The sequence below is a fragment of the Symphodus melops genome, assembly GCF_947650265.1.
Source record: "Symphodus melops genome assembly, chromosome: 12".
NCBI lineage: Eukaryota > Metazoa > Chordata > Actinopteri > Labriformes > Labridae > Symphodus > Symphodus melops.
This window is the reverse complement of record NC_136702.1, coordinates 2,040,492-2,063,083: the sequence shown is the minus strand read 5'-3', so window position 1 is coordinate 2,063,083 and position 22,592 is coordinate 2,040,492. Positions and strand designations below refer to the sequence as shown.

The window sequence follows — 22,592 nt, the reverse complement described above, 5'->3', positions numbered from 1 at the left end:
AGACCATGATGAAAACCACCAAGCAGTCCCGAGTGCAGTTTAACCGTTTATATGCCATTGATGTTTTACATGTAGATAGCAATCCAGTGTAGGAGGGGCCGGCTGTCTTCACAGGTCCTCTTATCACACGGATGCTACCATGAGGTTAACAAACAGCTGACACAGCTTCCATTTTCCTCTGAGGTCAGTCAGGGTGAAAAACAGAAGTCATCAAGAGTAAAATCTCATGCTGCTTTTTTTTCCTCACAGTTCTCAAGTCTTAAAGATAAGGGACTTCTGTCAAATCTTTACCCCTCAAGAAGCCTTAAAAGAAGCTGCAGAGTTGTAAATGACAAACAAAAAACGACAAATGCAAAGAACAGTTGAAATAAAAAGAAAATGTTTATTTCAACCAAAACATACTGAGAAACACGAGGAGAGGGTGAGAACTGGATAATGTGGTTGTGTCACATAAATAAACTCATCAAAACAAAACAGGACCTAACTCGTCTTCTACCTAATGTGACAGAAACCAAAAAACAAACACCTCACTTTCTTCTCTAAAAACTCTCAAGTGAAAAAATACAGGTTTGGCACAAACCACTCTTACCAAGTGAATCTAACACAGATTACTACGTCAGTGCAGGAATGTAGGGGTACACTGTTATTATTTATTTAAAAAGGGTCCTATGTTCCCCAGTACAAAGCGGGAGGGTCGCTCCTGTGAGGACAGAGGGGCTTCTGTTGTCTGTTTTTCTCAACCTCCCCAAAAAAACTGTTCCAAATAAGTGACTTTGATTGATTTAGGAGAAATAAACAAGGCTCTTATTCCTCCATGATCTGTTACCTTCAAGACAGAAGGAGCGTAGCCAAGAAACAATCTGTATAGTTGTTACTGTAACAGGTGTTCCACAAACATCTCCACATCTGAATACAACAATTTACATAAAATCTATTTCGATACGTGTTTCCCAAACCACAGTGGTGTCAGCTACTGTTCAAGAGGATTTTAAAATATAATTTGAGAAGTCATAAAAGACTGATTAACAGTCATCTTAAAGTTTCATCAGCTTTACATTTCATCCCTTCAGACAGTCGTCACTTCCTCAGAAGTTAAAGAAAAAAACTTGAAACTCAAATAAGTTTTCAGCCCTCAAACAGCCCACACTGCAGAGGAGACCTTCGAGTAAACAGCTAGAATCTTCCGTGTGAGAGATGGAGACCATCTACGCAAATCACGAACTTGAATCTCCTCAGAGTCAGTGGCATTTTTTAAATCACTTCTTAAAACTCATGTTATAGACTTGCTTTTATGTGATCTTTTCTTTTAAGATGTCCACAAATCTCTCCTTTTCCTCATTCATTTAATTGCCTTTTTATCGATCTCTTATTTGTTTTTTAGCCTTTCAATTCCCTTCTTGCACTGATCTTACTGCTCTTAGTATTTTATAACTCCTACTCCTTTTAACGTTGAACTCTCCTGCTGTCTGCTGTCGTTCTCATTTTACCTTCTCTTATTTATCTCTTCTTTTATCCTCGTTCTACTTGTGATGTGATCCCTCTAAATGCTGTTGTATTTGTTGTATCTGTCCATCACTTCTTCCTCTCTAAATGTTGATGTATTTGTTTTTATATGTAAAGCACTTTGTAAGCTGTTGTGTTTAAAGGTGCTATATGAATAAAGTTATTAAGTGTTTGATCAGACCAAGTTGTGCACAAACTTTTAAACTTTTATCTTTTTTAACGCATTTAAGGAAAACATGAGATGAACTGGTGCTATAGAAATAATAATTTATTGGAAGTTGTCAAATTTACGATGTTAACTGTTGCTCCTGAACGCTTCTTTCTGTGTTCAGGTCCTACGAGCTCAAAGAGGAGATTCCCCAGATCTGCTGTTTGGTTTCTGGTCATCCTAAATGTTCTCCTTCTGGCTGGTCTCATCGGCCTCTCCGTCCACTGTGAGTGAGTTGTTTAGAAATCGTTGTAGATGAGTTTTAACATGATATTTTCAGTGGCTGCGTCTGCTCAGAGAAATGTACCCTCTTAGCTTGTCTTGTTTTTTTTCTGTCGCTTACCTTTGTCAACATAAGATACAAAAGTGATAAAGAAACATTGAAATAAATAATAAAAGAAAATAAGAGAGCATAACCATAGGAGGGGGTAAAAGCAAAAATTAAATAATAAAAACTGCTGACACATAAAAGTCAAATATTAAAGCAATAGAAGCAGTAAAAGAAACTGAGCTCAATAAAAAGAGACAAAAAACAAAACATCGACACGAGTCAGAATAGTAGAAGAATAAAATCGGCTAAAAGGAAGAAATGTTTTAAAAGGAAATAAGAAGACGACATCTGACATCGGTGTGGAGATGTTGTGTGAAAACATAAAACTAGTTCACATTTCTCTGGAACACATTGACATAAATGCAGCAGCTCTGACAAACAGTCATTTTATTTCTGTATGTTGACCGCAGTATTTTGCGTGTGTCCTGTTAAACAGGAGTCAGTGAATGGTGCTGTTGTCATTTTGAGGGGGTCTTTCCTCCACAACAGACTTAGTCTTCCTCACAAACAGAATCTGTTGAAGATTCAGTCTCTTCACAATTATTGTCTTTAAAAAAAACAATTACATTTGTCACACATTTTCTGTCAAATTTTTCCTTCAGATATATCCAGAAGTTTTCAGCTGTTGATGTTGTTTCTCATTTCGAATGAGTATTACTTCTTGTCCTGTGCAGGTTCCTCTGAACGAGTTGACCGGATGCTGGTTAAATTTGTTTTTATTTATTTTATTTTATTTTGTACAGGTGCATGTTCATAAACCTGTAATGAAATGCACACACACACACACACACACACACACAATAATAGTAATACTGTGTGGATGCATGAGTTTTGAAACAACTGTTCTTTATTTCAGGCCACGCCTTTGCTCATCATTCATCTGCAGGATTATCTGCCATTGAAGCCAGTCTGACCGAGCGTCTCCAGGACAGAGAGAACCAGCTGAATGTCAAACTCACTAAAATCACCAACGAGCTGGAAAGACTTCCGTGTTTGATCACACAGAGTGAGTCCTCCTCCTGTTTTTAACTGCTCACAGCTATCTGTTAGCATCAGAGACAGTCATGCACACATCTATCCACATTTATTTGACAGAGTGTCTGTGCATGTTTCTTTGGTTTCTGATCTTCAATATTTGATGTTTGTTATGTTTTACAGACAGAACTTGTCCTGACGGATGGAAGGTGTTCGGTTGTTCCTGTTATCTCTTCTCAACACAGACTAAGACTTGGGATGAAAGCAGACAAGACTGCAGAGACAGAGAAGCAGATCTGGTGATCGTGGACCGTTTTGGAGAACAGGTCATGTGTTCTTTATAATTATTCTTGTCAGAGTCAGTGTTGTGTTTGATAAATAAAAAAGCCTGCTTCTCCACACAAAGATTGAGAAAGTTTCACTGCCACCTGCTGGACTGAAAAATAAACTACAGTGTTTTTATCGACATGTTGATGTCTGAAAACAGAAACAGAAAAGGATTCTGTTCCTCTCAGTGTGACATAAAACATTTTCATGGATGATTAAAGATTCCTGGCTCAACTTCTTAGGTTGTAAAATCTCAAACTGCAGATGAATGTGGAAGAATCACATCCCTGATGAATGATTTCACATAATGCACTTGAATAAAACTTTGATGCTCATACTTCAGTTTGAATACAAACAGCAACACTTTGTATCTCTACTAAAATAAGAGTTTCTTCTTCTACTGACCTCTCTGCACTTCATCTTTGTTAGGATTGTTTTTCTACATGATGTCAGATTAATCTCTTCAAATATTATACAATAAAAGCTAAATAAATAAATACAGGCTCTCTACCTTCAACAGGAATTCCTCACAAAGAACATCAATAGAGATACTTGGATTGGTTTGAGTGACAGAGACAACGAGGGCACCTGGAAATGGACGGACGGCACTCCACTGACTCAAGTGTAAGAAACAGTCAATGATTATCCCTCACTTCATTTGAAAACAAAACTGAGAACTGTTTAATTTTATGTATTATTTTTCAAAGTGAAAAATTCCCAATCATGTTTAATTCTTACAGGTACTGGGGGACAGGTGAGCCAAACAATGTTGGTGGTGAAGAAGACTGTGGTCAGCTTTACACTGCACTTACGAAAGAGAGAAACTGGAATGATCTGAATTGTGATAAATCCATACAGTGGATCTGTGAGAAATAGAGGAGCAGTGATTGAACGTTGAAATGACTGATTGTCAAATCATTTCCACTGTCTGTTATTCATATACGAAGGCTTAATGTGCGTTATTATAATTCTTAAGGATAGAGTGATAACACTTTATAATAACAATCAGTAAACAGTAAAATGCTTAACTTAGTGGTTACTCTTTATTTGACTTTAAACAAACCATGACATGATCATTATTATTGATAGTTATTAGTTATGCTAATGTGTTTATTACTTTGTCTTTTTTATTGTTTCATAACATGACATATGATACCATGGGATTAGAATTAAATCACATATGAACACATACAAAACATTTAAAACGTAACACAAAGTACAAGAGTGAAAAAACACAACAGGGAGAACTAAATGAAATAAAGCATAAAGGCTCAGTCTGCTCCTACATGGGTTATTGATTTTACAAACTCATGTACGGTTCCCTGCAAGACATCAGACACACTTATTTATGGGTCAGACGACCTCTAATGAGGAAGAATTGCAAAGGACCAGAACGTAGTAATCAATGGATGTGACCACATTAAATGATAATATGTGCCTACTCCAGTTTTTCCAACATGTTGCAGAGCATGTGTCATCATATTTACTCTCTATTTCAGGAGTCACATTGAATTTATTAACTATCTCATCTTGTGTTTCAGGGGAATTTTGTCACTGTAACTTTTGCTAAATGTTGCTAAATGCTACGCTCATGATGGATGAACTCTTTGTGATATATCAATGAGTAAGGTCTTTGACCTGCTTTTGTAAAGTGTCTGAAGATAACACTCGTTATGAATTAGAGTTATACAAATAAAGATTGATTTGTCTGATTTTGTGATTTTTTATTTTTACATTATATAAAACTTTGCTCCAGATCATATCATCGTTTTCCCAGCAGCTTTCTTTAATAGTTTTCATCGTCTCATCACTCATAAGCAGCTGGTCGTAGATATAATGTCATCAGTCTGATTGGGAAAGTATTTCTTTGAATTTGGAGATGTTGCATGAAAACAGGAAACCACATCGGACACATTTCATTGGAGACACATTTACGTAAACACAGAAGCTCTGACGAACAAACGTTCATTTTTTTCCCGAATGTTTACTGCAGTATTTTGCGTGTTTCCTGTTAAACAGGAGTCAGTGAATGGTGTTGTTATCATTTTGAGGGGGTCTTTCCTCCACAACAGACTTAATCTTCCTCACACATCATCACATGATCACATAGAAAGCTGACATTGAACAACATATTATCCAGCAATCCTCACTGAATATTTGTGTGTGACAAAAATATGAAAGAAATAATGAAAATATTCTTCTAATTAAATCATTTCTATAGATAAACAGACCATGATGCAAACCACCAAGCAGTCCCGAGTGCAGTTTAACCGTTTGTATGCCATTGATGTAATACATGTAGATAGCAATCCAGTGTAGGAGGGGCCGGCTGTCTTCACAGGTCCTCTTATCACACGGATGCAACCATGAGGTTAACAGCCAGCTGACACAGCTTCTATTTTCCTCTGAGGTCAGTCAGGGTGAAAAACAGAAGTCATCAAGAGTTTAATCTCATGCTGCTTTTTTTCCTCACAGTTCTCAAGTCTTAAAGATAAGGAACTTCTGTCAAATCTTTACCCCTCAAGAAGCCTTAAAAGAAGCTGCAGAGTTGTAAATGACAACCAAAAAACAAACACCTAACTTTCTTCTCTAAAAACTCTCAAGTGAAAAAAATACAGGTTTGGCACAAACCACTCTTACCAAGTGAATCTAACACAGATTTCTACATCAGTGCAGGAATGTAGGGGTACACTGTTATTATTTATTTAAAAAGGGTCCTATGTTCCCCAGTACAAAGTGGGAGGGTCGCTCCTGTGAGGACAGAGGGGCTTCTGTTGTCTGTTTTTCTCAACCTCCCCAAAAAAACTGTTCCAAATAAGTGACTTTGATTGATTTAGGAGAAATAAACAAGGCTCTTATTCCTCCATGATCTGTTACCTTCAAGACAGAAGGAGCGTAGCCAAGAAACAATCTGTATAGTTGTTTCTGTTACAGGTGTTCCACAAACATCTCCACATCTGAATACAACAATTTACATTAAATCTATTTCGATACGTGTTTCCCAAACCACAGTGGTGTCAGCTGCTGTTCAAGAGGATTTTAGAATATAATTTGACGAGTCATAAAAGACTGATTAACAGTCATCTTAAAGTTTCATCAGCTTTACATTTCATCCCTTCAGACAGTCGTCACTTCCTCACAAGTTAAAGAAAAAAACTTGAAACTCAAATAAGTTTTCAGCCCTCAAACAGCCCACACTGCAGAGGAGACCTTCGAGTAAACAGCTGGAATCTTCCGTGTGAGAGATGGAGACCATCTACGCAAATGGTGAACTTGAATCTCATCAGAGTCAGTGGCATTTTTTAAATCACTTCTTAAAACTCATTTTTATAGACTTGCTTTTATGTGATCTTTTCTTTTAAGATTTCCACAAATCTCTCCTTTTCCTCATTCATTTAATTGCCTTTTTATCGATCTCTTATTTGTTTTTTAGCCTTTCAATTCCCTTCTTGCACTGATCTTACTGCTCTTAGTATTTTATAACTCCTACTCCTTTTAACGTGCAACTCTCCTGCCGTCTGCTGTCGTACTCATTTTACCTTCTCTTATTAATCTCTTCTTTTATCCTCGTTCTACTTGTGATGTGATCCCTCTAAATGCTGTTGTATTTGTTGTATCTGTCCATCACTTCTTCCTCTCTAAATGTTGATGTATTTGTATTTATATGTAAAGCACTTTGTAAGCAGTTGTGTTTAAAGGTGCTATATGAATAAAGTTATTAAGTGTTTGATCAGACCGAGTTGTGCACAAACTTTTAAACTTTTAACTTTTTTGACGCATTTAAGGAAAACATGAGATGAACTGGTGCTATAGAAATAATAATTTATTGGAAGTTGTCAAATTTACGATGTTAACTGTTGCTCCTGAACGCTTCTTTCTGTGTTCAGGTCCCACGAGCTCAAAGAGGAGATTCCCCAGATCTGCTGTTTGGTTTCTGGTGATCCTAAGTTTTCTCCTTCTGGCTGGTCTCATCGGCCTCTCCGTCCACTGTGAGTGAGTTGTTTAGAAATCGTTGTAGATCAGTTTTAACATGATATTTTCAGTGGCTGCGTCTGCTCAGAGAAATGTACCCTCTTAGGTTGTCTTGTTTTTTCTCTCGCTTACCTTTGTCAACATAAGATAAAAAAAGTGATAAAGAAACATTTAAATAAACGATAACAGAAAATAAGAGAGCATAACCATAGGAGGGGGTAAAAGCAAAAATTAAATAATAAAAACTGCTGACACAAAAAAGTCAAATATGAAAGCAATAGAAGCAGTAAAAGAAACTGAGCTCAATAAAAAGAGACAACAACAAAACATCGACACGAGTCAGAATAGTAGAAGAATAAAATCGGCTAAAAGGAAGAAATGTTTTAAAAGGAAATAAGAAGACGACATCACATGAAAGACAGTTTATAAAAGAGGGTTTCAAGATGAGATTTAAAGGAAGTCTGTTTTTGTTAGCTTCATGTAACCGCGCTCAATTGCCCTTCACGGCAGCTGGCTGGTTCAATAAACCCTGACTCTACGTCGTGTGTAGTAAAGAGCGACCAGAAGCTCCCAACCGAGGATCTGAGGCTGCAGGCTGGCTCATAGGAGATGTTGTGTGAAAACATGAAACTAGTTCACATTTCTCTGTAACACATTTACATAAATGCAGCAGCTCTGACAAACATTTTATTTCTGTATGTTGACCGCAGTATTTTGTGTGTGTCCTGTTAAACAGGAGTCAGTGAATGGTGCAGTTGTTATCATTTAAAGGGGGTCTTTCTTCCACAAACAGAATCTGTTGAATGTTCAGTCTCTGCACAATTATTTTCTTTAACTAAAAATTACGTTTGTCACACATTTTCTGACAATTTTTTCCTTCAGATAAATCCAGAAGTTTTCAGCTGTTGATGTTCTTTCTTATTTCGAATGAGTATTACTTCTTTTCCTGTGCAGGTTCCTCTGAACGAGTTGACCGTATGCTGGTTAAATTTGTTTTTATTTATTTTATTTTATTTTGTACAGGTGCATGTTCATAAACCTGTAAGGAAATGTACACACACACACACACACACACACACACACACACACACACACACACACAATAATAATAATACTGTGTGGATGCATGAGTTTTGAAATAACTGTTCTTTATTTCAGGCCACGCCTTTGCTCATCATTCATCTGCAGGATTATCTGCCATTGAAGCCAGTCTGACCGAGCGTCTCCAGGACAGAGAGAACCAGCTGAATGTCAAACTCACTAAAATCACCAAAGACCTGGAAAGACTTCCGTGTTTGATCACACAGAGTGAGTCCTCCTCCTGTTTTTAACTGCTTACAGCTATCTGTTAGCATCAGAGACAGTCATGCACACATCTATCCACATCCATTTGACAGAGTGTCTGTGCATGTTTCTTTGGTTTCTGCTGTTCAATATTTGATGTTTGTCATGTTTTACAGACAGAACTTGTCCTGATGGATGGAAGGTGTTCGATTGTTCCTGTTATCTCTTCTCAACACAGACTAAGACTTGGGATGAAAGCAGACAAGACTGCAGAGACAGAGGAGCAGATCTGGTGATCGTGGACCGTTTTGGAGAACAGGTCATGTGTTCTTTATAATTATTCTTGTCAGAATCAGAGTTGTGTTTGATAAATAAAAAAGCCTGCTTCTCCACACAAAGATTGAGAAAGTTTTACTGCCACCTACTGGACTGAAATATAAACTACAGTGTTTTTATCGACATGTTGGCGTCTGAGAACAGAAACAGAAAAGGATGCTGTTCCTCTCAGTGTGACATAAAACATTTTCATGGATGATTAAAGATTCCTGGCTCAACTTCTTAGGTTGTAAAATCTCAAACTGCAGATGAATGTGGAAGAATCACATCCCTGATGAATGATTTCACATAATGCACTTGAATAAAACTTTGATGCTCATACTTCAGTTTGAATACAAACAACAACACTTTGTATCTCTACTAAAATAAGAGTTTCTTCTTCTACTGACCTCTCTGCACTTCATCTTTGTTAGGATTGTTTTTCTACATGATGTCAGATTAATCTCTTCAAATATTATACAATAAAAGCTAAATAAATAAATACAGGCTCTCTACCTTCAACAGGAATTCCTCACAAACAACATCAAGGGTCGTACTTGGATTGGTATGAGTGACAGAGACAACGAGGGCACCTGGAAATGGACGGACGGCACTCCACTGACTCAAGCGTAAGAAACAGTAAATGATTATCCCTCAGGTTTAATTCATGCACAAACACCACTGTTCAGATCCATCAACAGATAATTTTAATGAACAAATAATTGAATCCTAAATCAAAGATCAGACATGTTTTCTATGAAGAACAAAAACATGTTGGTTAAATCAAGTCAGTGAAGCTAACAGTTACATCAATATTTTTTTTTACTTCTTATAGGTACTGGGCGGACGGTCAGCCCGATAACGGTGGTGGTGATCCAATATATGGTGAAGAGGACTGTGGTCAAATCGTCACTTACTGGGCAAAAGAGAAAAACTGGAATGATGAGAATTGTGATGGATCCAGACGGTGGATCTGTGAGAAATAGAGGAGCAGTGATTGAATGTTGAAATGACTCATTTTGAGATTTTTTCCACTGTCTGTTATTCATATACGAAGGCTTAATGTGCGTTATTATAATTCTTAAGTATAGAGTGAAAACACTTTATAATAGCAATCAGTAAACAGTAAAATGCTTAACTTAGTGGCTACTCTTTATTTGACTTTAAACAAACCATGACATGATCATTATTATTTATAGTTATTAGTTATGCTAATGTGTTTATTACTTTGTCTTTTTTATTGTTTCACAACATGACATATGATATCATGGGATTAGCATTAAATCACATATGAACACATATAAAACATTTAAAATGTAACACAAAGTACAAGAGTGAAAAAACACAACAGGGAGAACTAAATGAAATAAAGCATAAAGGCTCAGTCTGCTCCTACATGGGTTATTGATTTTACAAACTCATGTACGGTTCCCTGCAAGACATCAGACACACTTATTTATGGGTCAGACGACCTCTCATGAGGAAGAATTGCAAAGGACCAGAACGTAGTAATCAATGGATGTGACCACATTAAATGATAATATGTGCCAACTCCAGTTTTTCCGACATGTTGCAGAGCATGTGTCATCATATTTACTCTCTATTTCAGGAGTCACATTGAATTTATTAACTATCTCATATTGTGTTTCAGGGGAATTTTGTCACTGTAACTTTTGCTAAATGTTGCTAAATGCTACGCTCATGATGGATGAACTCTTTGTGATATATCAATGAGTAAGGTCTTTGACCTGCTTTTGTAAAGTGTCTGGAGATAACACTCGTTATGAATTAGAGTTATACAAATAAAGATTGATTGATCTGTCTGATTTGGTGATTTTTTTTTTCACAGTATATAAAACTTTGCTCCAGATCATATCATACTTTTCCCAGCAGCTTTCTTTAATAGTTTTCATCGTTTCATCACTCATAAGCAGCTGATCAGATATAAGTTCAGATAATTCCTTATTTATAGGTGATAATAAAAGTGTCAACAAGGAGAAGATGAAACTCCAACGAAGGTTTAACCCTGAAAGTGTTGAATAAAGCTCTGATCATAATGTTACATTTTAGACTACTGCTACACTTTATCTTTTCCTCACACTTATCACCATCACTCTTCACTCACTCAACATCACTAAGAAATACGGCGACTGCGTTATTCCTCTGAGGAAGTGTGCTTTTAGTCAGTCAGCCTTTTCTGTTACAGCCTCTCGTGAATGGAACAACATCCCAACATTGATTAGAGAGCGCAACACTTACCACTCATTTAGTTCTCACCTGAAACACAGGCTAATTAATAACCACATCTGTCAGCACTGAATCAGTTCCGCCCGCTGCTGCCATCTTGTGTCTGCTTGTTGGTGAACGTGTCCTGTGTTTTTAATGAATGTGGCCTGCATGTTCTAGTTTGTATTGTTGTGAGCTTCAGGCATAGCTTACTCAATGTTTTATATGTGGCCTGGTGTCATCTGTGTTTATTGTATAATTGTGTTTCATGTTGTGCTGTGTGCACGTCACATTGACTTTGGGAGGTTATTGGAAACGTGCTTTTACTAATACCTGTTAAATTTTGTACATTATGTCTGCTCAATGCTGCTCCTTGTCTGTCCTGCATGTTAAACATTTTTTAACCAAATGCTGCTTCTTGTTTGTCCTGTATGGTTTATGTATTTGCACCTGTGACTGCTTGTCTGTCCACTTAATTTACTTCCATGTTGTTCCATTTGTGGCTTTTTCCAATGTTTGAATTTTATTGTGTGTGTTTTTTTTAGGGAGCCCTTTATAAAATCTGGCCAGGGACAGCAGATGAAAATTAGCCTTTTGGCTAACTCTGGCATATTTACAGAAATGTTTATTAATATGCACTGTCCCTGTAAAAATAAAGAAATAAAAGAAAAAAATACCTGAATAACATCTGATAGAAGATAAAAATCTCTGTGCCTTCAAGTAAACGTTTTGAAACACATTTCCATCCATTCTGATTCTCTAATAAAAAGACGAGTTAAATATAATAATCTAAATACGTTTGCAGCTCTACAGCTTGATTAGTATCTGTTGGGTATTTTTCTCACCAAAAAAGCACATCCGATCTGTTCATGAAATGTTGTGCAATGAGCACAACGTCAGAACCACAGAAACCACTGTGCTTATCTGCACATTAACCTGGAATTCAGTTTAAATGTTTTAAATGATGTTTTTTTCTGATATTTTTAATCAGCTGAGGCTGAGTTGCTTTTTTTATGTTAATACAAATCTGAGCTAATAATCATGGCATGAGGAGTCCCTCAGGGTTCAGTCTTAGGTCCTATATCATTTAAACCTTGACATGTTCCCTGTAAAGTTTTTTTCTGTAACAGTTAAAAAGAGCTGGTTGTAAAAAAAAAATCATTTCCACATCTAAATCCAATTTTCACTTTAAATATATTTAAATACCTATTTCTCACAGTGGTGTCAGAGGCCGTTCATGATGGATTTAGAGTATTGATAAACATCTGACATGACCTAAAAAAACTGAGCTGTCAAAGAGTTGTCATAAAGTGTCATCAGCTTCAGTTTCCATTACCTCTTAAACTCGTCACTTGACTCCAAATGAGTTTTCAGCGATCAGGACAAGTTCTGTCTGTAAAACATGACAAACATCAAATATTGAAAATCAGACACCAAAGAAACATGCACAGACACTCTGTCAAATAAATGTGGATAGATGTGTGCATGACTGCCTCTGATGCTAACAGATAGCTGTGAGCAGTTAAAAACAGGAGGAGGACTCACTCTGTGTGATCAAACACGGAAGTCTTTCCAGCTCGTTGGTGATTTTAGTGAGTTTGACATTCAGCTGGTTCTCTCTGTCCTGGAGACGCTCGGTCAGACTGGCTTCAATGGCAGATAATCCCGCAGATGACTGATGAGCTAAGGCGTGGCCTGAAATAAAGAACAGTTATCTCGAAACTCGTGCATTTATGTAAATGTGTTCCAGAGAAATGTGAACTAGTTTCATGTTTTCACACAACATCTCCTATGAGCCAACCTGCAGCCTCAGATCCTCGGTTGGGGGCTTCTGGTTGTTTCAAAGATGAGACTTAAATCTAAAGGTGACCAATCACGGCCCCTCGACTTTAGAACGACCCGCCCAATGAGCTACAACTAGCAGAAACAGTGACTTCCTTTAAATCTCATCTTGAAACCCACTTTTATTGATTTTCTTTTATGTGATGTCTTATTATGATTATTATTTGCGCAGCCATCGGTCTGAAACACCGACTCACAGTAGACAGTGAAGCCTTTGAGACTTAAGTTCTCAGTCTGTGTCGTCCTGGATGATGCTTATATCTTCTATGCCTGAAGCCAGTTCAACAGAAGACATAAATCAATATATTTAAATAAATAAATAAAAATCACAATATCAGATAGATCAATCAATCTTTATTTGTATAACTCTAATTCATAACGAGTGTTATCTCCAGACACTTTACAAAAGCAGGTCAAAGACCTTACTCATTGATATATCACAAAGAGTTCATCCATCATGAGCGTAGCATTTAGCAACATTTAGCAAAAGTTACAGTGATAAGAAAAATTCCCCTGAAACACAATATGAGATAGTTAATAAATTCAATGTGACTCCTGAAATAGAGAGTAAATATGATGACACATGCTCTGCAACATGTCGGAAAAACTGGAGTTGGCACATATTATCATTTAATGTGGTCACATCCATTGATTACTACGTTCTGGTCCTTTGCAATTCTTCCTCATTAGAGGTCGTCTGACCCATAAATAAGTGTGTCTGATGTCTTGCAGGGAACCGTACATGAGTTTGTAAAATCAATAACCCATGTAGGAGCAGACTGAGCCTTTCTGCTTTATTTCATTTAGTTCTCCCTGTTGTGTTTTTTCACTCTTGTACTTTGTGTTACGTTTTTAATGTTTTGTATGTGTTCATATGTGATTTAATGCTAATCCCATGATATCATATGTCATGTTATGAAACAATAAAAAAGACAAAGTAAAAAACACATCAGCATAACTAATAACTAATAATAACAATGATCATGTCATGGTTTGTTTAAAGTCAAATGAAGAGTAACCACTAAGTTAAGCATTTTACTGTTTACTGATTGTTATTATAAAGTGTTATCACTCTATCCTTAAGAATTATAATAGTGCACATTAAGCCTTTGTATATGAATAACAGACAGTGGAAAAAATCTCAAAATGAGTCATTTCAACATTCAATCACTGCTCCTCTATTTCTCACAGATCCACTGCATGGATTTATCACAATTCCAATCATTCCAGTTTTTCTCTTTTGGCTTGCCAGTCTTGAGAAGAACACAGTCTTGTTTTCCAAATGTTGCAAAATCTCCACCATCGCCATTTGGCTGACCGGTCTCCCAGTACCTATAAGAAGTCAACATGAAAGGGATTTTTTAACTTTCAAAAATAATGAATAAATTAAAACAGTTGTTAGTTCTTTTCCAGTGTTGTTGTTTGTTGAGTTTATGTGACTTTTAGCTTCTCTGATTTTATTTAACCAACACATTTTTGTTCTTCCTGTTAGAAGTGTTTGAACTTTGATTTAGGATTTAGTTATTTGGTGATGGATAAGAACAGTGGTGTTTGTGCATGAATTCAACCTGAGGGCTTTAAGACCACTACCATAGTCTCCCTTTCCCACCCGACTACCTGAATGACTACAGGCCAATGGCACTCACTCCAATCATCACAAAGTGTTTTGAGAGAGTGATACTAGCCCACATCCAGAGCAGCATACCAGACAACCATGACCCCCTGCAGTGTGCTTTCAACATGGTCATCCCCCACAAACTGTCTACACTCGGCCTGCACCCCATCCTCTGTGACTGGCTCCTGGACTCCTTGACTGGCAGGCCACAGTCTGTCAGGATGGTACAGTACTTCAGCCAGCATGATTACGAACATTGGCACCCCAATGGGATGTGTCTTCAGCCTCCATCCTCTACACCCTCTTTAAGTATCTATTGTTTTATGAATCCACGGCTATATCTGATTAAAGTGACTTAAAATAAGCCGCAAAGTCAGTAAAGTAGCTGCCATGCTCTCTCCCACCCCCAGTGTGGACTGTTCAAACTCCTCCCCTCAGGTCGGAGGTACACAAGTGTGAAATGCATGACCTCCAGACTCCAAAACTCTTTCTTTCCCACCGCCATCCGACTCCTCAACAACTGACAGTTTAACAATCTCATTCACCTAATGCTCAGTTTGCACATATTACGTTCTTTTTTTCCACAGTTGAAATTCTATTTGCACACATTACCTTATTAGGGACCACAGCACTGACCAGTGCAAAGGACCCTTTTGTAATCCTTACATTTATTTTTTATTTTTTTCGGTCCGTCTCTTTGGAGCCATTTTTGACGGCTTGAACGTGAATGAAAACTCATAGAAATCTCCAACGTCATCGGGTCTGGCGACAAATGTAATATTTTAGATGTTACGTAATTTATTTTTGCAAAATGACTCAGTGGCGCCCCCCTTCAAATTTTCAAAAGGGCCTCCCCCTTTAGGTTTTTTCATCGTATGTGCATGAAAATTTTTATGCACATTAAGCATGCGAGATCTCACATAAAGTCCTCTTACACCCAGAGTCAAAACCAAACAGGAAGTCCACCATATTTTTTTTCAATGGCGAAAAATTCGCGTTTCACAGGTTAGCTATTTGAACGAACTCCTACAAAAGTGTTTATCCGATTGACACAATGTGAATGTCAGTGTGTTCTCGACATGTTGAAGATCTCTTGTTGTGCTCTGCACGTTATTTTGTGAAAGGGCGTGGTCATACGGATGCGTTGTTTGTCACAAACAGGAAGTAGTTTGTTTTGGGGCTTAATATAGTCATACATTCATCAAACACCCCACACATGATCCCAGTGGAAAAATAAAACTACACATGTTCGTATAAAAAGTGGGCGTGGCTAAATGACTCCGTGGCGCCCCCTTGAAATTTTCAAAAAGGCCTCCCTATAGAGGTTTTTTTGTCCTACATGCACAATTTTTTTATGCACATTAAGCATGTCAGGAGCTACATAAAATACTCTCACACCCATAGTCATAACCAAACAGGAAGCCACCAACCATCAAACAAACAACCATCAAACATTGATGTCTCGCCGCACCCCATTTTTTTAACCTTTGATGACTGTAAGGCCTGCTGCTTCGCCACGTGTCGCAGCTGCACGCCCGCGGTCACACTCTCGCGGTTGCAACACACACGACATGCACGGGGTGCTTCGGTCCCTTCATCACCGCTTGCGGTTTTAATTTCTTTTTATATTTGTAAATATTGAAATTATTTGGCTTTTAATTTTTAATATTTGTATTGTTGACATAAATTTGTGGACAGCAAAGTAAGTTTCATTGTACAGGGAAACATGTTTCCCACTGTGCACATGACAATAAACAATCTTGAATCATTTACTGTTTCTTACGCTTGAGTCAGTGGAGTGCCATCCGTCCATTTCCAGGTGCCCTCGTTGTCTCTGTCACTCAAACCAATCCAAGTACGAGCCTTGATGTTCTTTGTGAGGAATTCCTGTTGAAGGTAGAGAGCCTGTATTTATTTATTTAGCTTTTATTGTATAATATTTGAAGAGATTAATCTGACATCATGTAGAAAAACAATCCTAACAAAGATGAAGTGCAGAGAGGTCAGTAGAAGAAGAAACTCTTATTTTAGTAGAGATACAAAGTGTTGTTGTTTGTATTCAAACTGAAATATGAGCATCACAGTTTTATTCAAGTGCATTATGTGAAATCATTCATCAGGGATGTGATTCTTCCACATTCATCTGCAGTTTGAGATTTTACAACCTAAGAAGTTGAGCCAGGAATCTTTAATCATCCATGAAAATGTTTTATCTCACACTGAGAGGAACAGCATCCTTTTCTGTTTCTGTTTTCAGACGTCAACATGTCGATAAAAACACTGTAGTTTATTTTTCAGTCCAGCAGGTGGCAGTGGAACTTTTTACATCTTTGTGTGGAGAAGCAGGCTTTTTTATTGATTGAACACAAATCTGATTCTGACAAGAATAATTATAAAGAACACATGACCTGTTCTCCAAAACGGTCCACGATCACCAGATCTGCTCCTCTGTCTCTGCAGTCTTGTCTGCTTCCTTCCCAAGTCTTAGTCTGTGTTGAGAAGAGATAACAGGAACAACCGAACACCTTCCATCCGTCAGGACAAGTTCTGTCTGTAAAACATGACGAACATCAAATATTGAAGATCAGAAACCAAAGAAACATGCACAGACACTCTGTCAAATAAATGTGGATAGATGTGTGCATGACTGTCTCTGATGCTAACAGATAGCTGTGAGCAGTTAAAAACAGGAGGAGGACTCACTCTGTGTGATCAAACACGGAAGTCTTTCCAGGTCTTTGGTGATTTTAGTGAGTTTGACATTCAGATTGGCTTCAATGGCAGATAATCCTGCAGATGAATGATGAGCTAAGGCGTGGCCTGAAATAAAGAAAAGTTTTCTCGAAACTCATGCATCCACACAGTATTATGATTATTATAGTGTGTGTGTGTGTGTGTGTCTGTGTGTGTACATTTCAATACAGGTTTATGAACATGCACCTGTACAAGATTAAGTCTGTCGTCGAGGAAAGACCCTTTCTTTCATGTGATCTCGTCTTCTTATTTCCTTTTAAATCATTTCTTCCTTTTAGCCCATTTTATTCTTCTATTCTGACTCGTGTCGATGTTTTGCTTTTGTCTCTTTTTATTGAGCTCATTTTCTTTTACTGCTTCTATTGCTTTCATATTTGACTTTTGTCTTTGTATGTGTCAGCAGTTTTTTTATTTAATTTTTGCTTTTACCCCCCCCCCCCTCTTTTTTTTAATCTTATGTTGACAAAGGTAAGCGAGAGAAAAAAAACAAGACAACCTAAGAGGGTACATTTCTCTGAGCAGACGCAGCCACTGAATATATCATGTTAAAACTCATCTACAACGATTTCTAAACAACTCACTCACAGTGGACGGAGAGGCTGATGATACCAACCAGAAGGAGAACATTTAGGATCACCAGAAACCAAACAGCAGATCTGGGGAATCTCCTCTTTGAGCTCGTGGGACCTGAACACAGAAAGAAGCGTTCAGGAGCAACAGTTAACATCGTAAATTTGACAACTTCCAATAAATTATTATTTCTATAGCATCAGTTCATCTCATGTTATCCTTAAATGCGTTAAAAAAGATAAAAGTTTAAAAGTTTGTGCACAACTCGGTCTGATCAAACACTTAATAACTTTATTCATATAGCACCTTTAAACACAACAGCTTACAAAGTGCTTTACATATAAAAACAAATACAAATACATCAACATTTAGAGAGGAAGAAGTGATGGACAGATACAACAAATACAACAGCATTTAGAGGGATCACATCACAAGTAGAACGAGGATAAAAGAAGAGATAAATGAGAGGAGGTAAAATGAGAACGACAGCAGACAGCAGACAGCAGACGGCAGGAGAGTTGAATGTTAAAAGGAGTAGGAATTATAAAATACTAAGAGCAGTAAGATCAGTGCAAGAAGGGAATTGAAAGGCTAAAAAACAAATAAGAGATCAATAAAAAGGCAATTAAATGAATGAGGAAAAGGAGAGATTTGTGGACATCTTAAAAGAAAAGATCACATAAAAGCAAGTCTATAAAATGAGTTTTAAGAAGTGATTTAAAAAATGCCACTGACTCTGAGGAGATTCAAGTTCACCATTTGCGTAGATGGTCTCCATCTCTCACACGGAAGATTCTAGCTGTTTACTCGAAGGTCTCCTCTGCAGTGTGGGCTGTTTGAGGGCTGAAAACTTATTTGAGTTTCAAGTTTTTTTCTTTAACTTGTGAGGAAGTGACGACTGTCCGAAGTGATGAAATGTAAAGCTGATGAAACTTTAAGATGACTGTTTATCAGTCTTTTATGACTCGTCAAATTATATTTTAAAATCCTCTTGAACAGTAGCTGACACCACTGTGGTTTGGGAAACACATATCGAAATAGATTTAATGTAAATTGTTGTATTCAGATGTGGAGATGTTTGTGGAACACCTGTTACAGTAACAACTATACAGATTGTTTCTTGGCTACGCTCCTTCTGTCTTGAAGGTAACAGATCATGGAGGAATAAGAGCCTTGTTTATTTCTCCTAAATCAATCAAAGTCACTTATTTGGAACAGTTTTTTTGGGGAGGTTGAGAAAAACAGACAACAGAAGCCACTCTGTCCTCACAGGAGCGAACCTCCCGCTTTGTACTGGGGAACATAGGACCCTTTTTAAATAAATAATAACAGTGTACCCCTACATTCCTTCACCGACGTAGTAATCTGTGTTAGATTCACTTGGTAAGAGTGGTTTGTGCCAAACCTGTATTTTTTCACTTGAGAGTTTTTAGAGAAGAAAGTTAGGTGTTTGTTTTTTGGTTTCTGTCACATTAGGTAGAAGACGAGTTAGGTCCTGTTTTGTTTTGATGAGTTTATTTATTTGACACAACCACATTATCCAGTTCTCACCCTCTCCTCGTGTTTCTCAGTATGTTTTGGTTGAAATAAACATTTTCTTTTTATTACAACTGTTCTTTGCATTTGTCGTTTTTTTTGGTTGTCATTTACAACTCTGCAGCTTCTTTTAAGGCTTCTTGAGGGGTAAAGATTTGACAGAAGTCCCTTATCTTTAAGACTTGAGAACTGTGAGGAAAAAAAAGCAGCATGAGATTTTACTCTTGATGACTTCTGTTTTTCACCCTGACTGACTTCAGAGGAAAATAGAAGCTGTGTCAGCTGGGTGTTAACATCATGGTTACATCCGTGTGATAAGAGGACCTGTGAAGACAGCCGGCCCCTCCTACACTGGATTGCTATCTACATGTATAACATCAATGGCATATAAACGGTTAAACTGCACTCGGGACTTCTTGGTGGTTTGCATCATGGTCTGTTTATATATAGAAATGATTTAATTAGAAGAATATTTTCATTATTTCTTTGATATTTTTGTCACACACAAATATTCAGTAAGGATTGCTGGATAATATGTCGTCCAATGTCAGCTTTCTATGTGATCATGTGATGATGTGTGAGGAAGATTAAGTCTGTTGTGGAGGAAAGACCCCCTCAAAATGATAACAACACCATTCACTGACTCCTGTTTAACAGGAAACACGCAAAATACTGCAGTAAACATTCAGAAACAAAATGACTGTTTGTTTGTCAGAGCTTCTGTGTTTAGGTGTCTCCAATGAAATGTGTCCGATGTGGTTTCCTGTTTTCATGCAACATCTCCAAATTCAAAGAAATACTTTCCCAATCAGACTGATGACATTATATCTACGACCATCTGCTTATGAGTGATGAGACGATGAAAACTATTAAAGAAAGCTGCTGGGAAAACGATGATATGATCTGGAGCAAAGTTATATATAATGTAAAAAAAAAAGAAATCACAATATCAGACAAATCAATCTTTATTTGTATAACTCTAATTCATAACAAGTGTTATCTCGAGACACTTTACAAAAGCAGGTCAAAGACCTTACTCATTGATATATCACAAAGAGTTCATCCATCATGAGCGTAGCATTTAGCAACATTTAGCAAAAGTTACAGTGACAAGAAAAAATCCCCTGAAACACAATATGTGATAGTTAATAAATTCAATGTGACTCCTGAAATAGAGAGTAAATATGATGACACATGCTCTGCAGCATGTCAGAAAAACTGGAGTAGGCACATATTATCATTTAATGTGGTCACATCCATTGATTACTACGTTCTGGTCCTTTGCAATTCTTCCTCATGAGAGGTCGTCTGACCCATAAATGAGTCTGTCTGATGTCTTGCAGGGAACCGTACATGAGTTTGTAAAATCAATAACCCATGTAGGAGCAGACTGAGCCTTTCTGCTTTATTTCATTTAGTTCTCCCTGTTGTGTTTTTTCACTCTTGTACTTTGTGTTACGTTTTAAATGTTTTGTATGTGTTCATATGTGATTTAATGCTAATCCCATGATATCATATGTCATGTTATGAAACAATAAAAAAGACAAAGTAATAAACACATTAGCATAACTAATAACTATAAATAATAATGATCATGTCATGGTTTGTTTAAAGTCAATTGAAGAGTAACCACTACATTAAGCATTTTACTGTTTACTGATTGTTATTATAAAGTGTTATCACTCTATCCTTAAGAATTATAATAAAGCACATTAAGCCTTTGTATATGAATAACAGACAGTGGAAAAAATCTCAAAATGAGTCATTTCAACATTCAATCACTGATCCTCTATTTCTCACAGATCCACTGCATGGATTCATCACAATTCCCATCATTCCAGTTTTTCTCTGTTGTAATTATAGTGTTGAGATGACCACAGTCTTCTTCACCACCAACATTGTTTGGCTCACCTGTCCCCCAGTACCTGTAAGAATTCAACATGATTGGGAATTTTTCACTTTGAAAAATAAAACATAAAATTGAACAGTTCTCAGTTTTTTTTTTCAAATGAAGTGAGGGATAATCATTGACTGTTTCTTACACTCGAGTCAGTGGAGTGCCGTCCGTCCATTTCCAGGTGCCCTCGTTGTCTCTGTCACTCAAACCAATCCAACTACTAGCCTTGATGTTGTTTGTGAGGAATTCCTGTTGAAGGTAGAGAGCCTGTATTTATTTATTTAGCTTTTATTGTATAATATTTGAAGAGATGAATCTGACATCATGTAGAAAAACAATCCTAACAAAGATGAAGTGCAGAGAGGTCAGTAGAAGAAGAAACTCTTATTTTAGTAGAGATACAAAGTGTTGCTGTTTGTATTCAAACTGAAGTATGAGCATCAAAGTTTTATTCAGGTGCATTATGTGAAATCATTCAGCAGGGATGTGATTCTTCCACATTCATCTGCAGTTTGAGATTTTACAACCTAAGAAGTTGAGCCAGGAATCTTTAATCATCCATGAAAATGTTTTGTCACATTGAGAGGAACAGAATCCTTTTCTGTTTCTGTTTTCAGACGTCAACATGTCGATAAAAACGCTGTAGTTTATTTTTCAGTCCAGCAGGTGGCAGTGGAACTTTTTACATCTTTGTGTAGAGAAGAAGGTTTTTTTATTGATTGAACACAACACTGATTCTGACAAGAATAATTATAAAGAACACATGACCTGTTCTCCAAAACGGTCCACGATCACCAGATCTGCTCCTCTGTCTCTGCAGTCTTGTCTGCTTTCATCCCAAGTCTTAGTCTGTGTTGAGAAGAGATAACAGGAACTACCGAACACCTTCCATCCGTCAGGACAAGTTCTGTCTGTAAAACATGACGAACATCAAATATTGAAGATCAGAAACCAAAGAAACATGCACAGACACTCTGTCAAATAAATGTGGATAGATGTGTGCATGACTGTCTCTGATGCTAACAGATAGCTGTGAGCAGTTAAAAACAGGAGGAGGACTCACTCTGTGTGATCAAACACTGAAGTTTTTCCAGGTCTTTGGTGATTTTAGTGAGTTTGACATTCAGCTGGTTCTCTCTGTCCTGGAGACGCTCGGTCAGACTGGCTTCAATGGCAGATAATCCTGCAGATGACTGATGAGCTAAGGCGTGGCCTGAAATAAAGAACAGTTATCTCA

At 37.2% G+C, this 22,592-nt stretch overlaps 3 protein-coding genes across 3 annotated transcripts; 2 read left to right on the top strand and 1 right to left on the bottom strand.

Moving 5' to 3' along the window:
• The first annotated feature begins 1,159 nt into the window (after positions 1-1,159).
• On the top strand, positions 1,160-4,828 carry LOC306832714 (C-type lectin domain family 4 member E-like). The gene is made up of 6 exons (XM_079357615.1): positions 1,160-1,237; positions 1,836-1,937; positions 2,899-3,048; positions 3,201-3,343; positions 3,865-3,968; positions 4,085-4,828. Exons 1-6 carry the CDS (start codon positions 1,195-1,197, stop codon positions 4,218-4,220), a joined length of 678 nt encoding a protein of 225 aa, XP_079213741.1. The 5' UTR covers positions 1,160-1,194; the 3' UTR covers positions 4,221-4,828.
• Positions 4,829-6,549: 1,721 nt separating this feature from the next.
• Positions 6,550-10,560, top strand: LOC306832712 (CD209 antigen-like protein C). The gene is made up of 6 exons (XM_079357613.1): positions 6,550-6,632; positions 7,232-7,333; positions 8,475-8,624; positions 8,777-8,919; positions 9,441-9,544; positions 9,751-10,560. The coding sequence occupies exons 1-6, from the start codon at positions 6,590-6,592 to the stop codon at positions 9,899-9,901; spliced, it is 693 nt and encodes a 230-aa protein (XP_079213739.1). The 5' UTR covers positions 6,550-6,589; the 3' UTR covers positions 9,902-10,560.
• Positions 10,561-13,320: 2,760 nt separating this feature from the next.
• Positions 13,321-18,743, bottom strand: LOC306832882 (C-type lectin domain family 4 member E-like). Its single transcript, XM_079357901.1, has 6 exons — positions 18,658-18,743; positions 17,938-18,039; positions 17,302-17,418; positions 17,007-17,149; positions 16,382-16,485; positions 13,321-14,315 (listed from the first exon to the last, which is right to left on the bottom strand). The coding sequence occupies exons 1-6, from the start codon at positions 18,698-18,700 to the stop codon at positions 14,162-14,164; spliced, it is 663 nt and encodes a 220-aa protein (XP_079214027.1). The 5' UTR covers positions 18,701-18,743; the 3' UTR covers positions 13,321-14,161.
• Positions 18,744-22,592: the final 3,849 nt, after the last annotated feature.